Source organism: Branchiostoma floridae, chromosome 15, assembly GCF_000003815.2.
Source record: "Branchiostoma floridae strain S238N-H82 chromosome 15, Bfl_VNyyK, whole genome shotgun sequence".
NCBI lineage: Eukaryota > Metazoa > Chordata > Leptocardii > Amphioxiformes > Branchiostomatidae > Branchiostoma > Branchiostoma floridae.
The window spans coordinates 6067004-6092469 of NC_049993.1; the positions used below are offsets into that span (position 1 = coordinate 6067004).

The 25466-nt window shown below is 43.0% G+C and overlaps 1 protein-coding gene across 1 annotated transcript; it reads left to right on the forward strand.

Annotated features, from left to right (window-relative positions):
* Positions 1 to 925: 925 nt before the first annotated feature.
* Positions 926 to 25120, forward strand: LOC118431332 (very low-density lipoprotein receptor-like). Its single transcript, XM_035842452.1, has 13 exons — positions 926 to 1213; positions 1923 to 2033; positions 13252 to 13374; positions 20385 to 20737; positions 21058 to 21172; positions 21312 to 21686; positions 21825 to 21986; positions 22136 to 22307; positions 22492 to 22722; positions 22898 to 23156; positions 23470 to 23611; positions 23741 to 23878; positions 24308 to 25120. Exons 1-13 carry the CDS (start codon positions 1132 to 1134, stop codon positions 24607 to 24609), a joined length of 2565 nt encoding a protein of 854 aa, XP_035698345.1. The 5' UTR covers positions 926 to 1131; the 3' UTR covers positions 24610 to 25120.
* Positions 25121 to 25466: the final 346 nt, after the last annotated feature.

Consider the following 25466-nt stretch of genomic DNA (forward strand, 5'->3'; position numbering starts at 1 on the left):
CCGCGGAAGGAAATTAGCGCAACCAGGTCGTGCAAGCCCAATGTTTACTACGGTTCCAACAGTTGCGCACCCTCCCCGACCGCCTAGATATTCTTTGCATTTCCTCTTGGATTTGGGACAAATACCCCAAAGAAACAGCCGGGAGTGTTTCCATATATAAATATTTTCAAACGGCTTAGGTAGCTATTCGTTCTAGCTGTGACGTATTTGGGTCGATGACAAAGTTTTACGTTTGCAACCGGTCTGCGCCAGCACCTGACTCGGGTATTTTAGGCCGTTACCACGTACGTAAGACGCGCGAAAGCTTCGGGCTCACAAAGGGGTTCCCGATCAGGCTGTACTCCCGCCACCCACGCATATTCATTTTGTTTCAATGTTTGGTCCTAATTTCCAAACTATTAAACGTGAGAGACACATCACGCAGAATATAAAAAGGTTACATATACCAACAACGTATCAAAATGTTAGAGAAATGACGAAAATATGATGATGTAAACGTAATCAATGGAATGGTTAATGCGTTGTCCGAAGGACATTGTCCTGACGATAAATTCCCCAAATAATTTTGCCGAAAATAAGCTGAATATCCAAATTTCACAATCATTTTACAGTATTTGTGTTTATGCAGATAACTTATGCCTTCATATTTGCCCAGATGAGGTGTACTGTGTAGAATTTTATGTCTAAAACCAACATAACGTTATGGGTGTGAAAATAGTGGGTAATATGTCCTTTTACCCCCTAAATCTGTGGAATCGTCCAAATTCTATGGAATCTATGTTCCGATGGAAAATCAGAAGGTTCCTGGTATTCGATTTAAACACATTTGAAAACGTTTCATGACGAGATGGTGTATTTCTTGCCCATTTTCTCGGTGACATTGTGGGGAAATTTCCATTGTTTACCCCCATGCAGGTCCTCCCGCGGGAAGGCGCGTGACTAAGTCTGCGTGTGTGGGGCGGTTTCAGGGCGGCCCGCCGGCCGGTTTCCCGCCAATCCCAGCACCACAACAAAAACGTCAGCGGCCCGCCAGTAGCCAGACATTACTACAACTGCAACGCCGGAGACGCACGTTTTTACGCACCGAGGAATTTTCCCGACTCCTTTTTATTATTCCTGAGGACCACAGCGATGAGACTAGGGGACTTGTTCGCGATAGCTGTGTGCTGTGGACTGTTGGTGTTGTCGAGAATACCGGGATCGAGAGCGGACGGTGAGTGGAAAGTGCCCGGGCGGGGACAGCGGAGGGCGCGCAAGCTCTCCCATCATGGCCGGCGTGGTGACAATGTGGCCTCTCACACGAACCGGATTTGCCCTAGAAACGGGGCTAGGATGTTCACCAACGCGAGGTGTAGCCTCTGTAGAGCCTTCTCGGGTTCTGTGGAGTATAAGTATGAAGGATTTGCTTTCATTGTGAGGGCTTCGAGGCGTTCTAGTCGGGTTATACAAGATATCACGTCCGACTAAAACATTCAGCCACGCCGGTCACGAGTGCTGGGATGCCTGCCTGTCCGACAGAACTGGAATACGGGACGGAAAATTACCTTATACTCCCAGTATTAACACATAGACATCCTATCGTGTATATCATGACAATGTCATAATTTTTAAGTCTGTATCATCTTCGATGTAATTATGACGATTTTTCCCGTAAATTTTCATGTAGTGCGAAGAAGAAGCCGGCATGGCGGTGCCCCCCGTGGCTCAAAAATGTCACCTTGGGCTGCTCGGCATTTCTTGATCCTATTGTACTCCTTAATTGAATCGCCCTGTGAAATGTTCAAGCTTAAACGTTTCGACTAAGGCTAAGGAGTTCCTGGTTAGAATTCTATAAGAAAGTAACTTCCACTTTCGTTGAAAGTGGAGGAATCACGAGATGCGTACGCGTGTGTACTAATAATATGCCCGCCCCCCTCCCCCAGCTCACTGCGGTTCATCCCAATTCACATGCCACAACGGACGGTGTATTCCCTCATCATGGAAATGCGACGAAGATGACGACTGTGGAGACAATTCTGACGAGACCGACTGCCGTGAGTACTACAGTGTGATATTTGTTGAATATTAACAGGATTCTGTGTGTTATTTTCCCGATGTTTCGGGTGGTGGTCATGCCGTGTTGTGAACCGGCATGTGATCAAGGGTGTGGGTCTTCCCCAAAGCTTTTCCTTTATTCCACAAACGTTCCTTGTTATTCTTGTAATAACAAAGACAGAAACTCCCTATTTTGCCGCATTACAAACCAAACCGATTAAACTGTTTTAGCAGAGATTGTGGCGATGTTTCTCCAGGGCGCGGTCTCCATTCAGTGTGTACAAATCCCCAAGAGTACATGATTTATTCAATGTGCGCTCTGGAATTTCTGATGACTTCAGCCCCGCAACCTAAGTAGAACAGGGAAATCTTTGCTAAAACCATTATGTTGTCGTCTTCTGATTTTCAAAAGTTAAAATGTAAATTGTGTGACTCATTTTGGTACCGACTGGTGACCATTTGATGAATCGACGACGTGGGCTGGCTACATTTTGTTGGCAATCTGTCACTTCCCGCGCCGGCCGGCTTCCTGCCCAGACCCGATCTGTCCCTTGATTTTTCACATTTCCGTCAAATCAGGAAGTTTTGGTAGGTTTCTGGGAAGGGATCAGCGGTTCTGTTTCGGAAATACTCGAATTTCAAGAGCGGAATTTTACCGGGTCGCAAATCTGGACCCATGTGACAACGTTTCTTTTGTTGGGAGGCACGTTGCTCGGCGCCGAATTGTGGCCAATTTCTGCCAAAGAAACCATCGCAGGATTTTTTCTTTCACCAGACAATGTTGAAACATGTATTGGAGAAACTTTCCATTGATGTCCCGTTGAAATTCCACCGCGTTTTAATATTTTGTCGATTTTTTGGTTGTAGTAGTAAAATGTCTTACTCACTGTGTACATTTGCTGCTACCGCGCCTAATGACAACATTGGGATGATTGACAGCCGGTGGGCGGGACTAGTGCACCATTTTGCGGCGCTGTGATTGGCTCAGACTGCCGCACCCGTGTCACATGACCAAATATTTGGTGACATCACAAGTGATTGATCATCACCTGTGTGATTGGTTTTCAGTAGGAATATCACCCTCCCAACCAATGGGTGTGCCATAGGCAGTGCAATGCTTGGGTATTAGTACTATTACACTCAAGTGCTGTGGTGAGACACGTTTTAAACAGCATTTCCATCATAATTATTGCCGCATGTCTTTTGTAAAAAATTTCAAAGATATTAATATTGTTTTCGTTTTAGAAAATGTCTTTAATGAGCGTAAATTTATGGGCAGACACACGCCAGACATCAACCCCAGTGGGCCCCCAATATACGATCATGTTGGCCCAGTCGGGACTGACGTTTCCGAATTGGACGGTAGCCAAACGCGTCTGCAGTGACGGAAGAATTGAGCTGATCGCTTTGACGCATTGCCTGTAGGCGCCGCAGATATCCCCAGACCTTTGCCCGGATATTTCCATCAGCCCATATGACTGTCATGACTTGATTTCGCAGCCAAATGCTAAATTTGGACCAACAAAGTCGAAGTGCCAGCAGTCTAGCAAAGCAGTACGAGTCAGTCCATTGTTGAAAGGTCGTTACAAAATTAAGTCGTCAAGCGGAAATAGTAAAGTGGATTGATGTAACAACATTGGCCTTGATGTACAGATACAACCGGTTGTAATGCATTAGAATTATTCCAACCATTTGAAGGTAGTGAAACCAAGGATATATTCGCACATGCCAGACCCCTTCCAGACTCCTTAAATCATGGCATTTCCAGATTTGCAAAGCTTGAAATCTGGGGTGCGGTTGTTCAGGAGTTCAAATTCTTGGGTGGCAGATCCATGGAAGTGTAGAAACTGGAAAGTGAAGGGTGGGAGGGGCAGGGATTTATTGGACTATTGTCTGGTGAAGCCATTACAACAAAAGAAGCACATTCCAGTTGTAAGTTGTGTAAACTGAAGCGGGGGTGGAGCATCCTGTCTCTGTGGCACTTCAGTGAACTTCCAGGAAAAATTCAGTGACAGACTGACAGTCTGTTTAATTAAAAAAAGTTTGTGGCACCCACAAAAGGTTACAATCATGACCAACCACACCTGTGTTTTGAGCAGTTTTTGTTGGTACAACAGTGACTCCAAGATGAGAATTTTGCTTGCTATTTTTGCATTCATTTTTTTGTTGTTACTAGACTATTAGATGTTGGTAAAAGCAGTCAATATTGTGGCAACTCCAAAGGTTTCTAATAATTTCTAGAAAGCAATGTTAACAATTTGTCAGGGATGTATTTCTGTTTCCCTACATTGCATCATACTGTTAGCGAGTTCAAAGATCAAGTACAATCTTTGACTTTCAAGGAGGCTAATCAAAGTGCTGTAGTGGCTTTATTGTTGTGATGATTGTTATACTTATAGTTAGGTTGGTAGTAACGCCTTACCGGCATAAACCTTTCAGACTTGTTGGAACAGCATTGTTGGAAGTCATATTGCATCAGGTTTAGGTGCAAACTCCAAAGTACATTTGTAAGCAATTTCCAAGACATGTAATGGCTCAGAGGTCTTGCATCATAGCTGTTGTTCTACGAACTTCGCATGTTCTTCCTGGTATTTTTGTAAAGACACAAAAAAGGGTAATTAGATTACTTTCCCCAAAGACAAGATAACAGGATAATCCAATTGTGCGGAACATGTCTTTTAAAGTTCCTGCACACATACACAATGTATAGATATACTGTATTGACTCCAGTTTGTGGACAAGGGCTGAACTGACGTAGGTAGGATTGTTGAGTTGATTACAAGCTTAGGTGGGTAATTGTGTTTGGCGATTGGGGAGATTTGGGCAAGTAGTGGAAAGAATGGGGGCAGTGCAACCTGCGTCACAACGTTGCATGAAAAATCCGTTCTTAACCTAATAGCCTGCGCATGCCTATATTTAGAAAGAGGGATGGCCAACATATTTCTGGAGCATGCAAGCTGTGGTAGCAAGGATGGGCTAGCTCCTGTCATGTGATCAAAATATTTTGATGCCCCAGGTTAATTTCCAAGGAAAAGTTAAGATGGGGTCAGAGATGAACCGCGCCGAAAAGGAAACTTTGGTTAAGACAAGATTAAAGTATATGTCTCACATCTTTCCCAGGTTAAAAATAAAGACTTTCATGTCACCGAAACTGCTTGGATCATAGATATTTGTTATAGGTTTCTGTGGAGTTGAATTCCCTAAAGGGCAGAGGGCATGACTCACAGTCACATTGTAAAGTCACTCAGGGAAGACTGTGTTTGGGCTTTTTTGGTCATGCATGGCAGAGGGTGGCTGACTCATAGGCTACCTACCTGACCCAAATATTTAGCTAAATCCATTTCTATTGGCCATGACACTTTCCCAGCTATAACTGACCTAAAGTCTCCTTATTAATTATCATATTCAGATTTCTCAAGCTGAGCATGTCATCACATTAGCTAAACATTAGCTGAACAGTTCACCAACACCATCATGTGTTCCTTGGGAATAAGTCAGTCAGAACCATACTTGGTTGATGTCTATAACAAGATTGATCCGGTTTTCTACATTCTTGAGCTGCCAGGATTCCGTAGGTGGGCGAGGCACCTTAGAGGGACCATGGAATTTCTCTGTGTTGTGCCGTCATGGGAAAGTTTGAACTTTAGCTCTCTTCCTATGCTACAAAAGAAGTCTCACATGCTGGAGAGGCATATATATATATATATTTTTGTCACATTGTCAGTATATTTTATAGTAGCATCACCACAGGACAGTATTGTTCTCTCTTCCCCAAAAACTCCTTATCCAAGAAACAACAATAGAATATAGGACACCCGTTGGAAACTTCCGTCTTTTTGTGCTTAGGTCAGGACGGAAATGACTTCCGACCACAAAAGCAAGGAAGACCAGTTGAGAGAAGCATACATATTTAATGCGGCAGCTTACCTGCTATGATCGTTACTAGTGAGGACAATGTAAGCCCCGTCAGAAGGGTTTGTGACGTCATTGAAGGCCACAGTTGAATCGTTAGATTTTTTAATTATGTAAAACAGTAGGAGATATAGATAGCATCTTCTGAAAGTTTTAATCCAATTATCTTGAAATAGCCTGGGTAGTTGTGTAACTTGTGTATTTATATGATAAAATGCCCACGTCAGGTGTTTCTATTTATGTTTGCTTTGATTTGAGGTGAGAAAAAAGCTGACCTAGTTTCCAAATAAGTTGTATTATAGATAAGAATAGAAATATCAAAGCGGCTTCTCAAACAATCAGGTTAGTACAGGTTGCGGTCATACAGCAGTGTCCGGTTGTGTAGTCCTGTTTGTGTTTCGTTGTTTAGATTTGTTTGGCTGTGTTTCTGTGGCCCCAGAGAGTCAAGTAGGCCAGTCTGCAAGTTCAAAGTGCCGAGGTTGTGAGTAGAGCCAGGTGAAGAGGGCGGCAGGGTTACCAATGCGGAAACAGAGCAGAAATCCTCTTTAGAAGAAATGGGTAAATGGAAGGTAAAAATCAATGAATGAGAGGTTATGTGAGAAGTGGTTGAAAGACTGCACTGTTACCAGCATTGGGAGTTGTATAAGCAGTCTGAAGAAGAGGGGTGGTGACAGGTAATTGGAACAGTGTAAACAAAAGAGGTATCAACAGAGGTTGCTGGGGAGGTGGGGGCTTAATGGAATAGCCACAAACATGGGTGTAAAAGAGGCAATGCTTTTCAAAAGGTTGGAAACAAAGGAAGTCGTTGTGACTCGCTTTCAACTTGCCATGATAAGGTGCGTGAGAGAGCCTCTTGTTTCGCTGGGAAGGAAGCAGTTGGGAAGATGGCATTTTTTTATCTTTGCGATACAAACAAATTGTGCAGGTTATTGCAAATGTACATTGACTCAAGTATGCGCTCTCAAACAAATTAAGGATAATGGCTATGGTAAATGGCACAGGAAGCGATTTGAAGTACAAGTGATATCGTAGCCAAGTCAACTTTACTGACAACTGAATAGAGAAATAATACAAACTGTTACCCATTGTACCTGTCATGACAGATAACACAGACGCGTCCTCGCGTGATAGGAGGCCACGCCCCATACTTACGTCCTTCCGATGGGGGGGTGGGGTTGGTGTGCCATTGTTTAAAGTCAGTGAAGTCGGTGTCATCGCCCCTTAAGGCCTTCTAGCTGGCTTGTCAAGACAATTCCGGTTTCAAGGCTGTAAGAGTCGTGTTGGCATGGTGGCTAAGACGTCATTGGTCCAGTTAATTTGTTGGCTGTGTGCTACTGGTAATTGGAAGTGCCTGATTTCCTCTCTTTGTTGACATCCATGTTCATTTAAGTGTGAAAAATTTTGTGTCAAAACTCCACCACAGCAAAGATGCAAATGCATAATTTGAAACCACAGGCTAGTTAGGCAGCCCTGGCTGTACGGACTGAACAGCCAAAACAATAGATGAATAAATAAACTCTTGAAAATCAGGAAGCAATTCAGAATACATCATCTACTTTTGATATTTCAAATTCTGGATATGGAAGGTGATATTAAATTAAAAGTCAAGCAGTCTTTGTTACCATGTCATTGTTAGTTATAGCATTTGGTGGTAAGAAGGACAGTTGAATTGTTCTGACAGGGCAGGTGCACGATAATACAAAGTCTGTTCTTTTATGCCTACCCACACATGCACCTGTTTTTGCACACTAACCTTGGCATGTCAAGGCTCAACAACAGCTGCCCTTGATCTTGGCCTGTTCTTGGTGAGTGTTAACCATCACTTTGCACCTGTTGGGTTCTCAGAAACTGTTCATTCTCATTTTCCTCATGCAGGGAATTGCCCAAATTTGGACAGTATGGCTTCCTCCAGCATGATGACGGAAGTTTTGACATCAGGACATGGTTGTTTGAGATTTATATGAGATGATATCATAGTTTACATTGAAGGGCAACATGAAAAGGAAGAAAGAGAGATTCATTTCAATGTCATAATCTTCCAATTGAGGTTTAATACTAGAATAAAACCAAGAACTGCCACTTTTTTCCTTCAAATGATATTTTTTTGCCCTCTAGTTTTGGAGACACAGAAGGTTTCTAAAATACTACTGGTATGGAGTTGAAAAAAAGGTATAACTATTGCATCAGGATAACAGCAAAAAGTGTGGATTGACACAGACATCTGGACAGTACATGCAAGAGGGGGTACAGAGAACAATACAAGTATGATCAAAGTAAAAAGCCTAGTGGTCAATCAATATTTTTCCAACAAACCCTCCATAATAAAAGGCCATTGACCTCACGCAATTGCTCTCGATGTGTCTATTAAAAGTGATGCATTTCTCAGAATGAGAAGGGCTACTGTATCAAAGGGGGAATGTTTGTATAACTCGCACGATAAATCACTCAAGGAGTGATATATTTATAGGGACAGAAATGACATGGACAAGCAGTTACATGTAACCCAGGCCGGTGTTGACTTAGTGAAATATGACAACCACTCTGAAATGAAATGGAAGGAAAACTATGCAATTTAATGGTTATTCACAGAATTGATTTATGCAAAAAAAAATGATTTGATATTAAAGAAGTTGTGATTACATCTGCATGTAAATGTAATGACAAGAATGCTGGTCTTTTGGGACAGACACAACAATCAGGGGGATAGAGATGTCATTCATGTCAATTATTTCACATTGCTAGAAATATTTGAATAATTGGATTCGTTTGCCTTCGGGATTTTGCCATTTGGTAGAAAAATTGACCACGCCAATTTCTTTCATCAGTTCCAAATTTGTTCTGACTGAATTGCAATCTATTTTTGTACATTATTTTTTGTGGAGGAGCAATGTGCATACATCCTTGTAGTAAAAGGTTTTCTAATGCCTTTTATCCAATGGAAAGTTTTAACACATTATACTAGGAATGAAACTTGATACCCCCTGAGCATGCTGGGAATGTTGGTAGGGCGATCAGCTGATTGTATGCCTCCGCTGCTTTTTTTGGCCGCAGTGAGACAAAATACTTGTTACATTTTCATCTTCCTTTTCCATGCAGAGGAATAGGAGTTAAGTGAAGGAAAGACAGGAAACGCTACTGCATGGGAAGCAGGGCACGCCAAGTATCCCCTGTCAGATAACACCAGAAGTGCATTAAGCGCCCAGACACCCGATCTCACACTTCTTCAAGGGCACTATTTTTACTTTCCCCACTTTTACTGCCCAAGCAGTTCAAGTGTGCTTGTATCAAACCAGCCAGGTTTAATCCCCAAACCTGACTGAGATTTCGATGTTGTTTTAATTCGTATCTAACAATTGACTATAAGCCAGTGTTGATGGGTTGTCATGGTAAACACTAACAAGATTGGCAGGTTGTGTGGTACCCAGTATGTAGGCAGGAGAGTCCTTAGGGTGGGAGTTACACATCCTCATTGTAACATGTGGGAGACACATCTGATACCCCTAGTCCTGCCGATCACTGTGTCAGGCAAAAGCTTGTCATGCTAAAAGGTTTGGGAAGAGAGTGAGCCCTCAGGGTAAGCTTGGTTATGACATGCTGTAGTGGGTACTGTGCTACAGGTGCAGTTGTCTGGTGTCAGGTTTGCCAGGTGAAGAGGGGCAACATGGCACTGCTAAGGGGGAGTTGGTGGCCGGACTTGGGTCAAAACTGGAGTTGATCGGAGTTTGCTTGACCCAAACTGACCACCATAGTTGGGAGACCCCTGCTCTTGTAAAGTAAACACATGTGTAAATGGCAGAACCCTATAATTTTCAGATAAAAATATCATCAAAAGTAGGTCTTTCCTAAAAAAAAATTGCACAAATAGTACACTTTCAATTCTCATTAGCCAAATGTTCTAAAAACACAATGGTATCTTCAGGTAATGAAGCATGGTGGGGTCAAAGAACTCAAAGAATGCATTCCTATGTTAGTGATTGGGAGGGTAAATTAGTGGGGGTGCAAGAAAATTACAGGTTGTGTCCAGCAGGTCATTTAGAGTAAAATGTGCTGTCATAAGATGGTGATAAGTGGAAATAGTAGCAATTCGGACTGGTTAATTGCTACAGAAGAGGATATGGGGTGGCAAGTTGTTAGAAACTTCCTCCTGATGAAAGGCCCATAGTTGTCTTTCCTTTTATTTTTAATCGGTGTGAGTCAGTGCCTTGTACGGCTTTACTCAGGGGCATGGATGAAAGTAGATCATCTTTTACGTCATTAAACGATAATTAAAGAACCAGTTCTCTTGAATGCATTGTCTTCATTGTTAGGAAGCCCTAAGGTGATGTCACAGCCTTTCATGAGATTCTCTGCTATAGCTTTATTGCAGGTAAAACCAGTGAAAGGAAGTTGGTTGGAGCTATGTGTCGTTCATCACAAATAAATTTATTGAATATGAATGGTGTGACGTTCAAGAATCAAGTGTGAAATCTTCTTAGAAGGTTTAGGCTAGAATTATTAGAAAGTCTTGCCAACCCAAAGTGGGTCAACCTCTGGCCAAGTTGGCAAATGGGGAACAGAAATCGTAATATTCCTTGGTAGCTGTTTGCCATATGAAGCTTCCAAGAAGGTCCATTAACTGCCAGACCCTAAGGCTGAATTAACTTATGACTATCAGCAGATCCTGCATAGACCTATCAGTCGATCACCTACAAAAATGACATCCTAGTTTGTAGCCAGATATATTGATTTCCAACACTTCTGTGTTCTGTAGGTATGATGCTAATACTGTAAGTCTGTTACACGGCTCAAGGTGAATGTAAAATTTCAGCATTCTTGCCTCGGTGTTGCATCATACATACTAAGGTATGCAAATGGTCAACAAATGAATGTATGAGTTTTACTCATGACGAAGTCAAAAGATTTTTTAAAAACATCTTGTATATCTCTGGAAAAAAAAAAGATGTATAACTTTTCTTGTCCAAGTCATTTTAGAAGGCTTTTATGTCGCCCAATTCTTGAAGGAGGTCAGTTGCCACGCCCCCTGAATGTATAGGAACCCAGGCAGACCTTTTTGTGTCACTCTAAATCTTATGGACATCAATCTTGTGGCATTTACTGTCATGGGTATGTTGTCACATCCTTCTGTAGCTGACAGACATAACACTGGGAACCTTTGTAGGGTTGAGCTCAGTCAATGGTCAAGAATTTACTGCCAATAAAAACTCAGGTCATTTTGTAAGAATTTGTAGAAAATTATTCTCTTTAGAAAAAGTACAACATTGTTCCAGTTAATTCACTACTGTAGATGATACTAGATCTACAGTCCAGCTATGTGACTATTTCCTAGTCTCTCCTTTAGGGTTTGGTTTAGGGGGTGGGGTGGTAGGTCAGAAGGAAGAATGTCTGGAAACCATATTCCCAGTGCCCTGCCAGCCCAGCTCCTCTTACTTCTCAGTGTGGTTTGCATTTACATGAACATTGCTGTGGCATGCTGGATAGGGGTCAATGTCTGTTGTGTGGATCTAAATCTGTTCTGTGAAGCTTAATCATTCATTTTTCCCTGTCAACCGTTTAGTTTGGATTCTGTAGCGTCTTCTGCATAGATATTCCTCGAGTTAAGTTATAAGGACTTGATTTCTCATGGTAAAAAAAAGATAACGTCAAAGGATGAAGAATAAACTGAATGGTCTAGAAATAGTTAAAACTTTTTAAATAGAATTACATTACAAGTGTTGCACCTTTTTTTCTTACAGTGTAGACCAAATTGCAGCTGGATCTTGTTTATACAGCACTTGGGGTGTTGCACATTCAACTGAAATATCAAATATCTTCATCACATGATGAGCACGTGAGGTTATTATTACAGGCTGTAGCTTCATTGAATCATTCCCATAATATCTCTTCCTTGCTGTCTAAAATAACCTGTTTCAGCTTTGGTGGTTTTTGCCATTTTGATGACAGTGATATCTTCATTGCAGCCTCATGTTCAAAGTTTTTGACTTCGGCCCGATTAAAATCCGTTTCGATTGACGCAGCTCAGAAAGAATTCGAGGAAGCTGTATCCTGTATTTATAGTTGAGTGGTAGACGGTCCTGGATATTTCTGTATCTGGTGACCCCGACCCCAACGGCCATTCACCCCACCAAGGGTTGAAGAATATCGTCCTGTGGGCCTTATAGTTAGTTGTACCTGTTGTCCTGCAAGGGGTGTTTGCCAGATCAGAGAAAGATAAAATGTTTGGCAATTATGAATTTGTGGAACTAGAATGGGAGCATTTAAGGACAGATCCTGGAGGTGAAGGATGGAAGGACTTGTCCAAAAAATAGGGAAAGGTTTCGTTATCCTCTTCCCTGCTTCCTCATTCCCTGTGGAACTATTATTGTCATGGTAGCTATTAAATCTTTACTGTAGTGTGGCATTGTGCAAAATACCCACTTGCACACTTGCACATTGCAACCACTTTTTGCTTGGTGCAACCTACTTCTAAACTCAGGTTGCACAGGGTGCAACTTAGATTTTGAGCCTCAGAACTCGATTTTGTTGTCAATTTACTTGGAAGAAATTAATGGACCTAGGCAGCTCCGTTTCCTATCAGCCAAACATGCATGTATTGTACCTGGTGCAACTTGAAATTTAGTTGTGCAACCTAGTTTTTGCCCATGGTTGCACACTGTGCAACCTGGCTCAGAAAAGTATTTTGTACATTGGTGTGGGTAGCACAAGCTGACAACATTTTGCAAACAGTCAACCCTGGAGAAACTTGCTCTTAAAAGTTAAACTCAAAGTCTTTCCTGCTGTGCTGTGCCCTACTTCAGTATTTATACTGAGATGGCATAAAGTAAAGTCCTCATCTGGGGCAGAGGTTATTGACCTCACTGGTCCTCCAGCTGCTGCCTTCAACCAGTTATTACTGTGAATCGGGAAATATTCCCATTGGTTTTATGTTCGCTAACATGTTCTCTGTCGTACATTGTATTGTTAAAACTGTGAACTTAAAACACTGCAAACACCTCCTTTCCCTGTACCATAAAGCCCACTTTACATTATAAAAAGTCCATGCAAACATAAAACAATTTACTGTAATACTTTGATACAATAGGTTTACAGGTAGAGCAGAAAGATTACGTTTCATAACATAACTGGTCACTACTTGACAAACAAATCAATTAATTCCAGAATCATTTCCAGCCCTCTAACACACCACATGGCATGACCACTGCCCCTACCAAAAAAAATTAGCCTGTGAATGGTTAGAAAAATGTGCAAATTTTACACAATTCACGCCCATCGTTCCAAACTTATGTGGCTTTTTCTTTTTCCTTGCAGCTGTGAGAACATGCTCAGACAGCGAGTTTACCTGTGACGACTCCAAGTGCATCCCATCGCGGTGGCAGTGTGACGGGGACAACGACTGTGCCGATGGCTCAGACGAAAAGCCAGACATTTGCAGTAAGTATCTTTTATTCCAGACTTGCAACTGATTGTACAATGTTTCTTTCAGTTGTCATCTTGAAATAAAATAATCATTTCCAGCTACCATTTGTATAGTTGGAACCAGTGCTATCTGTCAAACAAATGCACTATTGTATCAAATATTTCAATTATTTATCTGCATGGCTCTCTAACCACTTTGAAGTATCGAAAAGACAGAAAGACACGATTGTCTTCTTGTACTGTCGTGTCCAGCTGTCACTTCTCGGCTGACCTGATATCAAAGTATGGCCTAGAGGCACGTGGTAGAATGGACACTACACCTTGTCTATGCCTCTTTTCATCATCAATAGAAAGACCAGCACCTAGGCTATCCAACAATTACAACGGTCTGAGTCACAAGAGGACAGTGCCGACAGCTGCCACGTTCTAAGAAATTGGTTGTTTTAGTTGTAAACAATTTTGTTTGGTAATGAATGGTAACAATTTCCATTTGTACAAAGTCCTTGTGTGGGACGCAACTTTGATCATTGCAAAGGGGAAGGACTACAGGAATTACAGACAGGTCTGTGTGCAACTAGACGATGGCATTTATTGGTTTTTAGTTGGGAGAGACTCTGGAAGAGGTCAATATTAGAAGGAATTTACAAATGTATTGTTTTGTGTCCAATGGATGGCAACTTTGTTGGAATTGTGAATGTGCCCAGCTGTCTGTAAGGGCAGGGTAACTTCCTTGAGGACACGGTGAAGGGGCGCGAGGGAGGGGGAAGAAGCACTTATCCTGCCAAACAGTATCGATCCTCGCAAACGTGCGTGTACTCCACATGCTGTGTCAAACGTGCAGATTTAATTGATGCCTTTGTCAAGACAGTTTAATGAGAATACAACAGACGATTGGCATGACCCCCGGGAAGCCGAGAGATAGTTGGTTTGAGATGCTGATGGGTCAGCGTTAAAGTAGGGGACAGGGGATCCTCCACCCCCTCCCCTGTCTGTCGTGGGAACCAAGCTCACCCTCCTTCCCACCAGCCCAAGCCATTCCCGGCTGAAGGGCCTGAAGTGGCCGCTAGCCAAGTAAGGATCTGCCACTCAGTCGTGGAGCAGTGCTGGGTGACAGCGGCCTTTCCAAATAAGGGCATGGTCAACATAGTTTCGGAGGTGACAAATGTAGCAAGTTTGTGGGACCAGGGTTGGTTACATACTGGACATGTAGGACCTGCTATAGATCTGACCCACTTTGGTACCCTTCTAAATTAAACTGGCCTTTGATTCATTACAGACTAACTAGCTATCATTGGGATAAAGTCTGATCAACGCATTGTTAATTGCTACCGAACATTATTTGTTCTGCTTGAGTAAGAATTCAGCATAGATGCTTCTGACGTTGCAGTTTATTTTTATGTGTTCCACTTGTCTTGGTTGAAAACCAGGCTAATTGTTCTGAGAGCCAAGGAGTCATTGACCCCGGAGAAGACACTTGGCACTGATTAGTTTCTTCACTTAAGATAATGTACTCAAAGGAGGAGAAAGTCAGGAGCTGATTCAATAGTTCTTAGCTCTTCTGTATGTGATTGATGACAATGGATAGAGTTAATGGTGCCAGTAAGTAAGTTAGAGTTAATGATGCATTACAAGTTTTTAGTATCTTGCTGCATGCCAAAATGATAATTCAAACATTGCGATTCAATTGTCAGGTATTTGAAATCTTTGGGAGAAAAAATTAAATTCATACATCAGTGCTAACATTGGCAGTATGTTTCTTCATCGTGAAGGTTTAGTTAACTGTTTAGACATGCAACATTTCCTCCTAGTGGAATTAGCCTGGATCTATAGCTGAGTCCTGACCTAATTTTGGCTGTGTGGTCTGGGATAGGATTTCAAGGAGCAGTTTGCACATGCTAGTGTCATGTCCTTCCCAGGAAAGGAAAAGTACAGAAAGCCCTGTCAGGCTGTATCAGTGCCCCATCCCACTATTTATCTAGTGTCAGAGCTGTGTGGACTTGTCACTGATGCCCTGACAATTTTTAGAAACATGGAGACATTCCTGTCCGTGTAGAGACTAGGGAGGTGTGGATGCCCCGATATATCCCATCAAATATCTATGTCATCTGCAGTCTGGCACTCTACTGGAAGCAGAACTGTACTCCGAGTTGGGCCATCGCCAACATTTCTGTCTGAACGTTGCAGATATTCTTGTTTAATAGGCAAAAACAGATGTCCCTTTGTTGTAGTGGGTAGTCTTCTGTTTGAAGAATTGGTCACATCGCCCCCACCGCCTCTGCTGTTTGTCTTAAAGATGTGTCCACACTGTCTTGAGAAGGGAGCGGGGGTCAGGCCGTGCCACGGGACACTTCCGTCACACGCCAGTCACACAATGCCTCCGGCCGCGCTGTCGGAAGTGCTCTTTGTGTTGGATGCCGGCGTCCTTTCACTGTAAACTACTGTGCAGCGTGGAAGCAGAGTACACACAAACGTATGGCTAATCCACCTGTCTGAATGCAGGGGCTTCTCCCTGATCTGGTCCACCTTAGGATTTTGTGTTTAAGCTTGCTGGTCACTAAGAATTGGAGTAAAAAGAAACACAACTAATTTATGCACAACTTCTTTGTGGGTAGGAAGATGACGTACACAAAGATGTATCCATGGGCAACAAGATGACATTTCTACCATCTAATGCTTCTAATGCATCAAATGTCAACCGTCTTGTCCCTTGATTACAGACAAATTCTTGCACAGCGGGAAACCAGTCTGCCTTATTGTGCCTGTAAGGGGTTTTTAGCACCTCTGTATTGTTCTTGTGTCGGCTTAGAAAGGCCGCCAGTAAAAAGAGAAAGGCTCCTATGTCACCAACCAGCCAGGTAAAAGGTGGGCCGCAGGGATTATCCAGGGCCAAGGGGGGGTGGACAGGTACTTTTTCCTGACCTCATTTGTAAACGTCAGGTGCCCTTTGTTCTGGTCCAGACTGGTTTGAAAGGGAGGGCGCAAGTCTCGGCGGACGCCTTGAAACCAAGCCAGGGCGGTCAGAAGGGGGGGGGGGGGGATGCAGGAAGCTGCAACTTGTGCTGCGGATTTGTCACTAATTACCTGAGAATGTTGTGATATAAGGTCACTACAGCTAGGGTGGTCTTTTCGGAAGGAGGGGGTATTGTAAGTGGACATGTATCACTTCATAGCCCAAGACGGGAAGCCCTTGAGGTGTAAGTGACCAAGCTGAAAAGTTGCCTGCCCAGAGTCCCTTCTCGCATTACAAGCAGAGTTGTGGATGATAACCTTGATCGTGACCTCAGTTATGACCATCCGATCTCCGGCTTTTGAATCATCGAAAAGCCAGTACCTGTTTGGACTTGTTGTCTTACAATCAGAATGGTTTATCACTGAACTATCATACAGATGAAGAAACAGCCTGAAACTATCAGATTCAGTTCATATTCGGTTGCCAAATTGTACATAAGAATGGTGCTTTCCTTTGTGGATAAATAAACTTTAAGATATCTAACACTCGCGTGACCCTAACATCACACTAGCCCTGCGATGAGGACAAGTAAAGCGACACATGCTTAAATTGAGGGTCAGAACATGATGGATATAACAGTAATGAACACTAGGTTGACCAATTCACAAATGTTCATGTAGTATTTGTAGCCAAATGTGATTGAGAAAAGACAAGTAACAATATATTGAAACCAAGTTGTGTTATGTTTTTTTATGCTACAAGGACAAAGAGAAGAGGTGTCTTCCTCACCAATGATGTATCAGACATTAACTTTTAGGAGACTCCTGTAAAGTGTAAAGATAAGGAGAAAGCAGTATGCCAGCAGTTAGAGGTTCTAGCTCATTTGCATATGGCTCAGACAGTCTTGTTTGAGGCAGGGATTCCTGACTGGAAGAAACCATTACCAATCCAATAGGGGGGTTTCTGTGTCATGGTGTTTGAATAGAAAATTTTATTATTGGCTTGCAATTGGAGCAAGAGACTATGATAAGCTCATGGTGCTACATTCAAAATGCAGAAGTTACCCACTTTTTCGAAGTAATTGTAAAAGTTTGATAAATATTAACATTCTTTACTTCTGGCATTACACTTGGGTTATGTCGCCCAATTTTCGCAGGTGCTACTTAGGTTCAGTCGCTCCTGTCAGAATTTGATTGATGATGGGTGATTGTTGAAACATTTAACCTTCAAGAAAGTTGTCTGAAGGTCTGAAAAGAAAGCAAGGGGGACACATGTGCCCTCAACCTCACTTAAATCTATACACCAGACTGATCAGATGATTGTGAAGTCTTTCAACTGTTTCCAAGTCCTCTAGACAATCACATGGTTGTCAGGCCAGTGGTTTTGAAATAAGTCAAAGTGGACTTCTGATTTGGAGTTTTAGAGAAGGTGTAAATAAGGTGTTACACACTGGTACAGAGACTGTCAACTTTCCCCTTTTTGTTGTTAACTTGTTCTAAGTTGTTTTGAGAATTTTTTATGCTTGCACAAATTTGTTAGCCCGAAGTTATGATTCCGAAAGTATAGAAATTTTAAAAGCGCAACTCCTAGGAAATTCAATCAGGTATTTGTGTACACCAGATTCTCCTTGCTAATTGAAATATGATTGTGAAGAGCAGATAGCAAACCAACTGCAGCCTTCCCACAGCACAACACTGGCCATGTGGAGGGGAAAGGCTACCCAGAACCTGCCTACTAATTGGTTTATCCTCTGCAATCTGCTCAAAGGAGGCACTTCAAAGCTTCCAGGGAAACTTAACACCACGTGGAGCGTCAAACAAACAGTGCTTTAGTGGCCTCGCCTTGGAACATATTATCTTAAACAGGAGCACCACTGTCAGTAGCCAGGGTCAAGGGAAATGTTAACCACTTTTGTATTTGGTCACTGGGGAGTCCAGCATAATGATGAAAAATTTGCCAACTTGTATCCATGCTAAGTTAAAAGAAAGTTCTAACAAAATTTCAGGTGACCTGGAGTTGTAATGAAAGAATATAAGTATAACGAATTGCAGAGTCTCTTAAGCAAGAGGTTTGTTCCAAGGTGTGTCAAACAGTATCGCATGTCAGTGTGAGAGATCAAAGCACTGGCCTTGTCCCCCTCTTTCAGCGACTTTTAACCTACATCTTGTGTCAAGCCTTCGTCTAAGAGTCTTATGTCTTCAGGTGATATAGGACGTCCTTGTGGCAGGGATAATGTGTCACAACTGTGTCCAACGTTTAGCAAGAGGCATAATTTTCCAAATCCATGGGTTTCTAACTTCCAAATCCATGGGTTTTGTTAGAAACACTGACCACAATTGATCAGTACAATACACCCCTCGCCTTGGAGTCCTTCTCTTGAAATTTATTGCAGCAGTTTGTACTGTTGCTACTAGACTCTGAGAAGAAAATGTGGACACCTGACTTAACAGGAGGGATTTGCCATTTGTGATATTGTATAGCCCTAGGCATGGGTGGGCTTGGGGTGACAAATGCCATCACGTCAAATATGTCTCCGAGTCACAACAATGTAGGAATGTATGTGTGCAGGAACATTCATTTTTCTTTTCATGTAGGCAAGAGCTAGAAGAAGATACGGCTTTTCCACCGAATCAATTTATAGCTTCCTTTGTAGTACCCTTTTTTGTTGATTTATGTCCATGATGTTACTTGAAGAAACAGCGAGTTCTTGTGTTGGATTGATTAACACATTACTCACAGTTGGCTAGCATTTCAGCCTTGAGTTAACTTGGGTCATTTCAAAGTTGAAAAGATATCAGGAATTCAGCATACCCAACATATGTTTGAAGTTTGATATCTCATTGTGTGGGGACAAAAATGAATGTGGAGTATCGCTTGAATGATACTTGAAAGTTTCCACATTTTGTAACAAATTATATTGTTGGGCCTAGAATATTTTCCCTAGAATTTTGGAGACAGCTTTGCACATAAATGGCAATGAATTACCACTGTCTAAAAAAATGTACTTAGTATACTGTAGTATATAGCCGTGTGTTCCATATTTTTGACAAGTGCTAAGGTCTCCAGGTTTCATATGACGAGCCCTTTCTTTATGTTAGAAAAGACTATTGCTCTATGTTGTTCTTCATGACTGGTTTGTTTAGCTCTGGACTCTTTGCCAGCTTCCTCTGCCAAGCTTAGTCATGGTTGTTGTTAGACAACACAGTAGTGGATAGCCAACAATCAAATATCTGTTCACCAGAGTTTGTCTTCGTCTACCGGGAAGCCCTCATGTTGGCTTCCTGTGTTCACAGAAATAAAGGGAAAGGTACAGCGCCTGGGTTAAACTGTTCCGTCTGTTCTTACTTGGTGATTCTGCAGGCTGCAGAATTTGCAGAGAGTTTTGGTAAGGATTGGAAGCCCACGTGGGTCCCCCTCCCCACACCTGTCTCCTTATACAGTAGGGCTTTGACTAAAAGTTTGAGCTGTCTGGTCCGGGCAGACACGGCCTACGCAAGGCTCAGCACAAAGGGCTGTGTGGGATGGGGGTGTTATGAAAGTGGATCGGCTGGAGGTTGGAAACATGGTAGACAGACCGCGACCCAAACAAACACGGAAGCCGGCACCGGTACTGGCAGGCTGACGTGGCCTGTTTCGCTTGATGACAGTTTTTAGTATTAACGAAGCATGGCTTAAGTGTCTATCTCACAAGTTCATATAAAGGAATAATGTGAAGTTTCAAGTAGTACAGGCATTTTTGGCAAGAAAAGCTCTTGCAGATGCCTGGCAGAAATCCAGAAATAACTAGTGGATCCTAGACACAACAGACATGATCTTAACCTCCCCTTAAGGAGCCTTTGTAAGAGATGGTTTGCATCACATGCTCTTCCATTCATGCTCAGCTGAAATGACTTATATGTATCACTGTCAATCTAATTGTAAGACTAAAGGTTTTCCCCTATAAAAGAATGGGTATAGCTCTGCAGTTCTCTTCCATACAGCACTGTGGTGTTGGACATGCTGATACTAAGAAAAGAAGCATAACAACTGAGAGGGATTGAGAGTTGAAAGTTAACCCAGTTTTCTTGCCTTACAGACCAGCGGACCTGCCGGTCAGACCACTTCAGCTGCGAGGAGAATGGAGGCGGAATCTGCATCCCGCGGACGTGGGTGTGCGATCGGGACGCCGACTGCGAGAACGGCCGTGACGAGGAGGGCTGCGACCAGCTGACCTGTGACCCCACCGAGCACACGTGCGACAACGGGAAGTGCATCACGGTGCGCTGGGTGTGCGACCAGGACAACGACTGCGGCGACAACTCCGACGAGAAGAACTGCCCGACCCCGACCTGCTCAACCAATGAGTTCATGTGTAACAACTCCTACTGCATCCCCAGACGCTGGCTGTGCGATGGCGACTTCGACTGTTTGGATCTCTCCGACGAGAAGGTGAGCTTTTTCAGTCCCCAATTTAACCTTGTTTAAGTAAAGTAGTTGAAGAGTTATGGTTATGAAAGCTAACTTAAACAATTATAAACTTGGTTTGTGCAAAAGTCAACATATGACAGATATAACAGTGAGCTTTTTCAGTTGCCAGTTTAACCTTGGTATTAGTAAAGTGCATGAAGAGTTATGAATAGTTATGAAAGCTGACTTTAGCACTTACAAACGTTCAAAAGTCAACTTACAACATAGATACAAATGTATGATAGATTGCTGTGCTAGAATCTCTCACTTCAGCCAAAACTGACTTCACTGTTACCTTGCAGGACTGTCCCTCTGTTCCCCCTGGTACGGAGTGTTCTTCCCGCGAGTTCACCTGCAGTAACCGCGACTGTGTCCACATCTCCTGGAAGTGTGACGGTGATGAAGACTGCGCTGATGGTACATTGCTTTTTAAGATCAATCTCTTCCTACCATTACCACTGACAAGGATAACTGTACATTTTGCTTGAAGGCACAGAAATACAGCACTTGTTTGGCTCTATCTTACGGGAGTTCTGATTTCCCCCTCCTTCCCCAGGTTCTGATGAAGTTGACTGCATTCGCCAGTGTTCGGAAGACGAATTCCAGTGTGACAACGGCCTCTGTATCGCCGGCCCGCTTCAGTGCGACGGAAAGAGAGATTGTGATGACGGCAGCGACGAGCGAAACGACTGCCAGCCAATCATCAGCTGCGATCCAACAAAAGAGTTCGAGTGCATCAACTCGCAGACTGGCGTGCGGGAACAGTGCATCCCGTTCAGCAAGGTCTGCGACGGTAACGACGACTGTTCGGACGGCTCGGACGAGCCTGGCCAGCATGTTTGCAACGTGGATGAGTGTGCAGTGAACAACGGCAGCTGTATGGAAGGCTGCGTTAACACACCTCACTCCTACTACTGCACCTGTAATGATGGTGAGTGTTCTGGTACAATCATCAGCTACTAGACAGATGTCCTGTTGTCTGGATGTACCTTTTCACTTCAGGTTTGCATGCTTTTGTATGTACTACACATGTAACAATCTAATGTGAAGGGAATGTTCTTCTCTCCAGGTTTTGACCTGCAGGATGATGGAAGGACGTGCAAGGACAAAGACGAGTGTGCCATCTTTGGGACCTGCAGCCAGCTTTGCGAGAACACCCATGGCGGGTACAAGTGCGAGTGCGTCGATGGATACACACTGGACCCACGCAACGGATACTGCAAGGCTGACGGTCAGTAAATCACAGATATAAAACATTTTACAACAATCATTTGAGTCTTTCTGAATCTTTGATGGTCCATCTATAAGATTGTTTGAGAAGATAGTATAACATTGGGATTATATTGGGACTAAAAACAAATTCCAACATTTCTTTTACAGGAGAAGAGGCAAAACTGATCTTTGCAAACCGCCGTGACCTGCGAATGATTGACATGGCGACTGGCGAGTACACGGAGCTGGTCAGCGACCTACGGAGTGCCATCGCCACCGATGTTGATGTTCCGAACAAGCGCGTTTACTGGACTGACGTCGCAAGAGAACAGATCTACAGGTAGGACAGATAAGACTTGTTCAAGAACTCATAAATCTTAGATAAGTATAGAGGTATTTCGTGCCAACCAGCACTCAAGCTTGCTCAATATGTTAACCTATAGCTAGCTGTTGACCAGTGAAAGAAGACAACGTAAATGAAAACCTTTGCATGTGGTTTCATTCTTGATGCCTTTGCCAAACAGCGCCCCAATTGAAGCTGACTCTAACGGAGAGCGGTCCAAGGTTCGCCTGGTGTCCGAGGGAATCCACACCCCTGACGGCGTGGCCATTGACTGGATCCATGCCAAAATGTACTGGACCGACACTGGCACCGACACCATCTCTGTGGCCACCCTGGATGGGAACATGCGCAAGACTCTGTTCGCAACAGACCTGGATGAACCAAGAGCACTGGCCCTGGATCCAACTGAAGGGTAAGTCATCTGTTTGTGATGAATCCATTTCGGACTCTTTTCCATAGTGGTAACTTTTAAAGATAAATCCATGACTACAGAAGGAGACATGGTGAAACTCAAGACAAAAGGAATACAAGGAGTAAAGAGATATTTTGAGAAAAGTTTGCAACAAGTTTTTTTGTCATTTCTCCAGGTTTATGTACTGGTCAGACTGGGGCCAGCCAGCCAAGATCGAGCGTGCGGGGATGAACGGCTTCTTCCGTGAAGTCCTGGTCCAGTCCAACATCGAGTGGCCAAACGGACTGACCCTTGACCTCCTGGGCAAGCGTATCTACTGGGTGGATGCCAAACTGCACACGATCAGCTCTGTGACGACCACCGGCGCTGACCGCAGGACCATCATCCAGGATGACGTCCTGCTGGCCCATCCCTTCTCCATCACTGTGTTCCAGGTTTGTGTTCTCTATTTGCTGATGATAGGTATATTTTAGATCAGGTCTGTCTGTAAATTTTTTGTCCCTCTCATTGTTTTGGAGCCAATGTTGTTGATTTTCCTTGTAAAATCTGTCATTTTAAACTGATAATGCAACACTTTCATCAATTTTATGTACTGAAGTTCAGATTTTTAGGACGGCTGCACTCCGTCCCAACCAGTAAATTTTCGTCCTAGGACGTATGGACGGGTCCAGGAGACAGCCCCTAGATAGTATACTTTTTCTCTATGTGAGAAAGGATAGATTTAACGAAAAACTATTGCCATTTCAGGACACCTTGTTCTACACCGACTGGGAGTCTGAGTCCATCCACAGTTTGAACAAGTTCACCGGAGGCGACCACAAAGTTGTCGGCAGTGACCTGTACTCCCCCATGGACATTACAGTGTACCAGTCCAAGAGACAAGTATCAGGTAGGATATGGAATAGTCCACTGGAGTTATGAGGAGATGTCATTGCTTTTGAATTTTAGCCTAAAAATCCTCATTCATAACCAGAAAAAAATGAACATGAGAAGTAACATATTTCTTCATTCACCTCAGGAACAAACTTTTGCGAGAACAACGGATACTGCTCGGACTTGTGTCTGCCTGCCCCTCAGATCAACGAGCACTCAGCTAAATACACCTGCCTGTGTGAGGATGGGCGCGAGTTGATGGATGACCACCGTACATGCACAGGTCAGTAGGTTCTGTCATGTGGCCAAATTTTACAGAAGAATCAGTTTTTGACAGCATCTTTTATGGTCTGCACAACTTTTTGTTCCTCTATATGCAACAGTACAAAAACAGAGATCAGGTATCAGTTATATTAAGGTATCTAGTCACTAATATATTTGTTTGATGGTATGACTTTGCTGAAGCATGTAGGTTCTGTCATGTGGTTAAATTTGACACAAAAATCGGTTGTAACAGCATCTTTTAGAATCTGTACAACTTATTGTCCTATACATACATGTATACAGAACAGCAGAAATCAGGTATCATGGCTATATTAAGATATCTACTGGCTAGTATATTTTCTAGACATTTTGACCCATGCTAAGCATGGCTGAAAAGGTATCTTGAATTCTGTGGACTTACGTTACCTCCCTGTATCCCCCACTTCAGGACGAGACCAGATCCCCATGCCCACAGGAGAAAGCCCGGCGGGCCAGACCGGCGGCAGCATGCAGCCCGGCCACGTGGCCGCCATTGTTATCGCCGTGCTCGTCGCTCTCGTCGTCCTGGTGGCCCTCATCGGCTTCTTCGCCTGGCGGTTCTTCCGGAGTACGAACATGAAGTCAATGAACTTTGATAACCCCGTGTACCGCAAGACAACAGAGGACCAGTTCAGTCTACAGAAGCATGCTCAGCCAACAGGACACTCCTATCCCCCCATAACCGCCCTCTCCACAGTAGAAGAACCATAACAACCGTATCTTAGCATCCTGTACAATGTTTATTATTTCCACATGCTGCAGAAATGTTTTTTGCAGTGCTAAATAATAATAGTTTTGCCTGAACTTCTTTGCAGGCCTAGGGGAGTTTTCCATCTCTGTTGCCATGGCAATGTGAGCTGCTACAGAACTTGTACAATGTGTTTGTTTTTTTGTTTCTAATTTAAAAGTTCTGTCTTGTGCGTGATGCTTTAGTAGCGCTAGCGATATTTCCATTATTTATGACGTACTCGTACCTACGTTTTTTGCTGTTTTGAGCAAAAAGTTAAAGATGTTCCCTGTCTTCCTTGGTTGTAGTGTAGAAGTTTTGGTGGCCACTGTAAATATCAAATGGAGCCAGGAAATGGCAGAGCGCATTTGGCACTCTTATTTTGTATTGTAGAGTGCCTTGGACATGGTGATATTTATGAATATCCAACATTTTGCAACATGCTTTCAAAACTAAGCCCGCAACTGAGATGGAAATATTCTTAACTGTGTAAAAGTGATAAATGTTAAAGAGAAAAAATTGTCTTTTGAATGATTTTGATGTAGGAGAGAAATTTCGTGCAGATAAAATAATTGATGAAGAAATGATTTTTGTGTATTGCCTTCAAACTCAAAAGAGAGAAAAGAAAAAAAGCTTACAAAAAAAGTACAAACTTCAGAAAAAGCGACATCAAAAAATTGTTTGTACAGAAATGCCAAGGCGGTGTTGGAGTCTGAAGAGAACTATATATTTATGCTTTGGTGTCTTTGTCGTCTTGACGACGCATGATGATGTTCAGAAGTGCTCCTGTAGATCCTGTGCCTGAGAAGGAGCAGCACAACTTGTACATACGTTTAAGAAA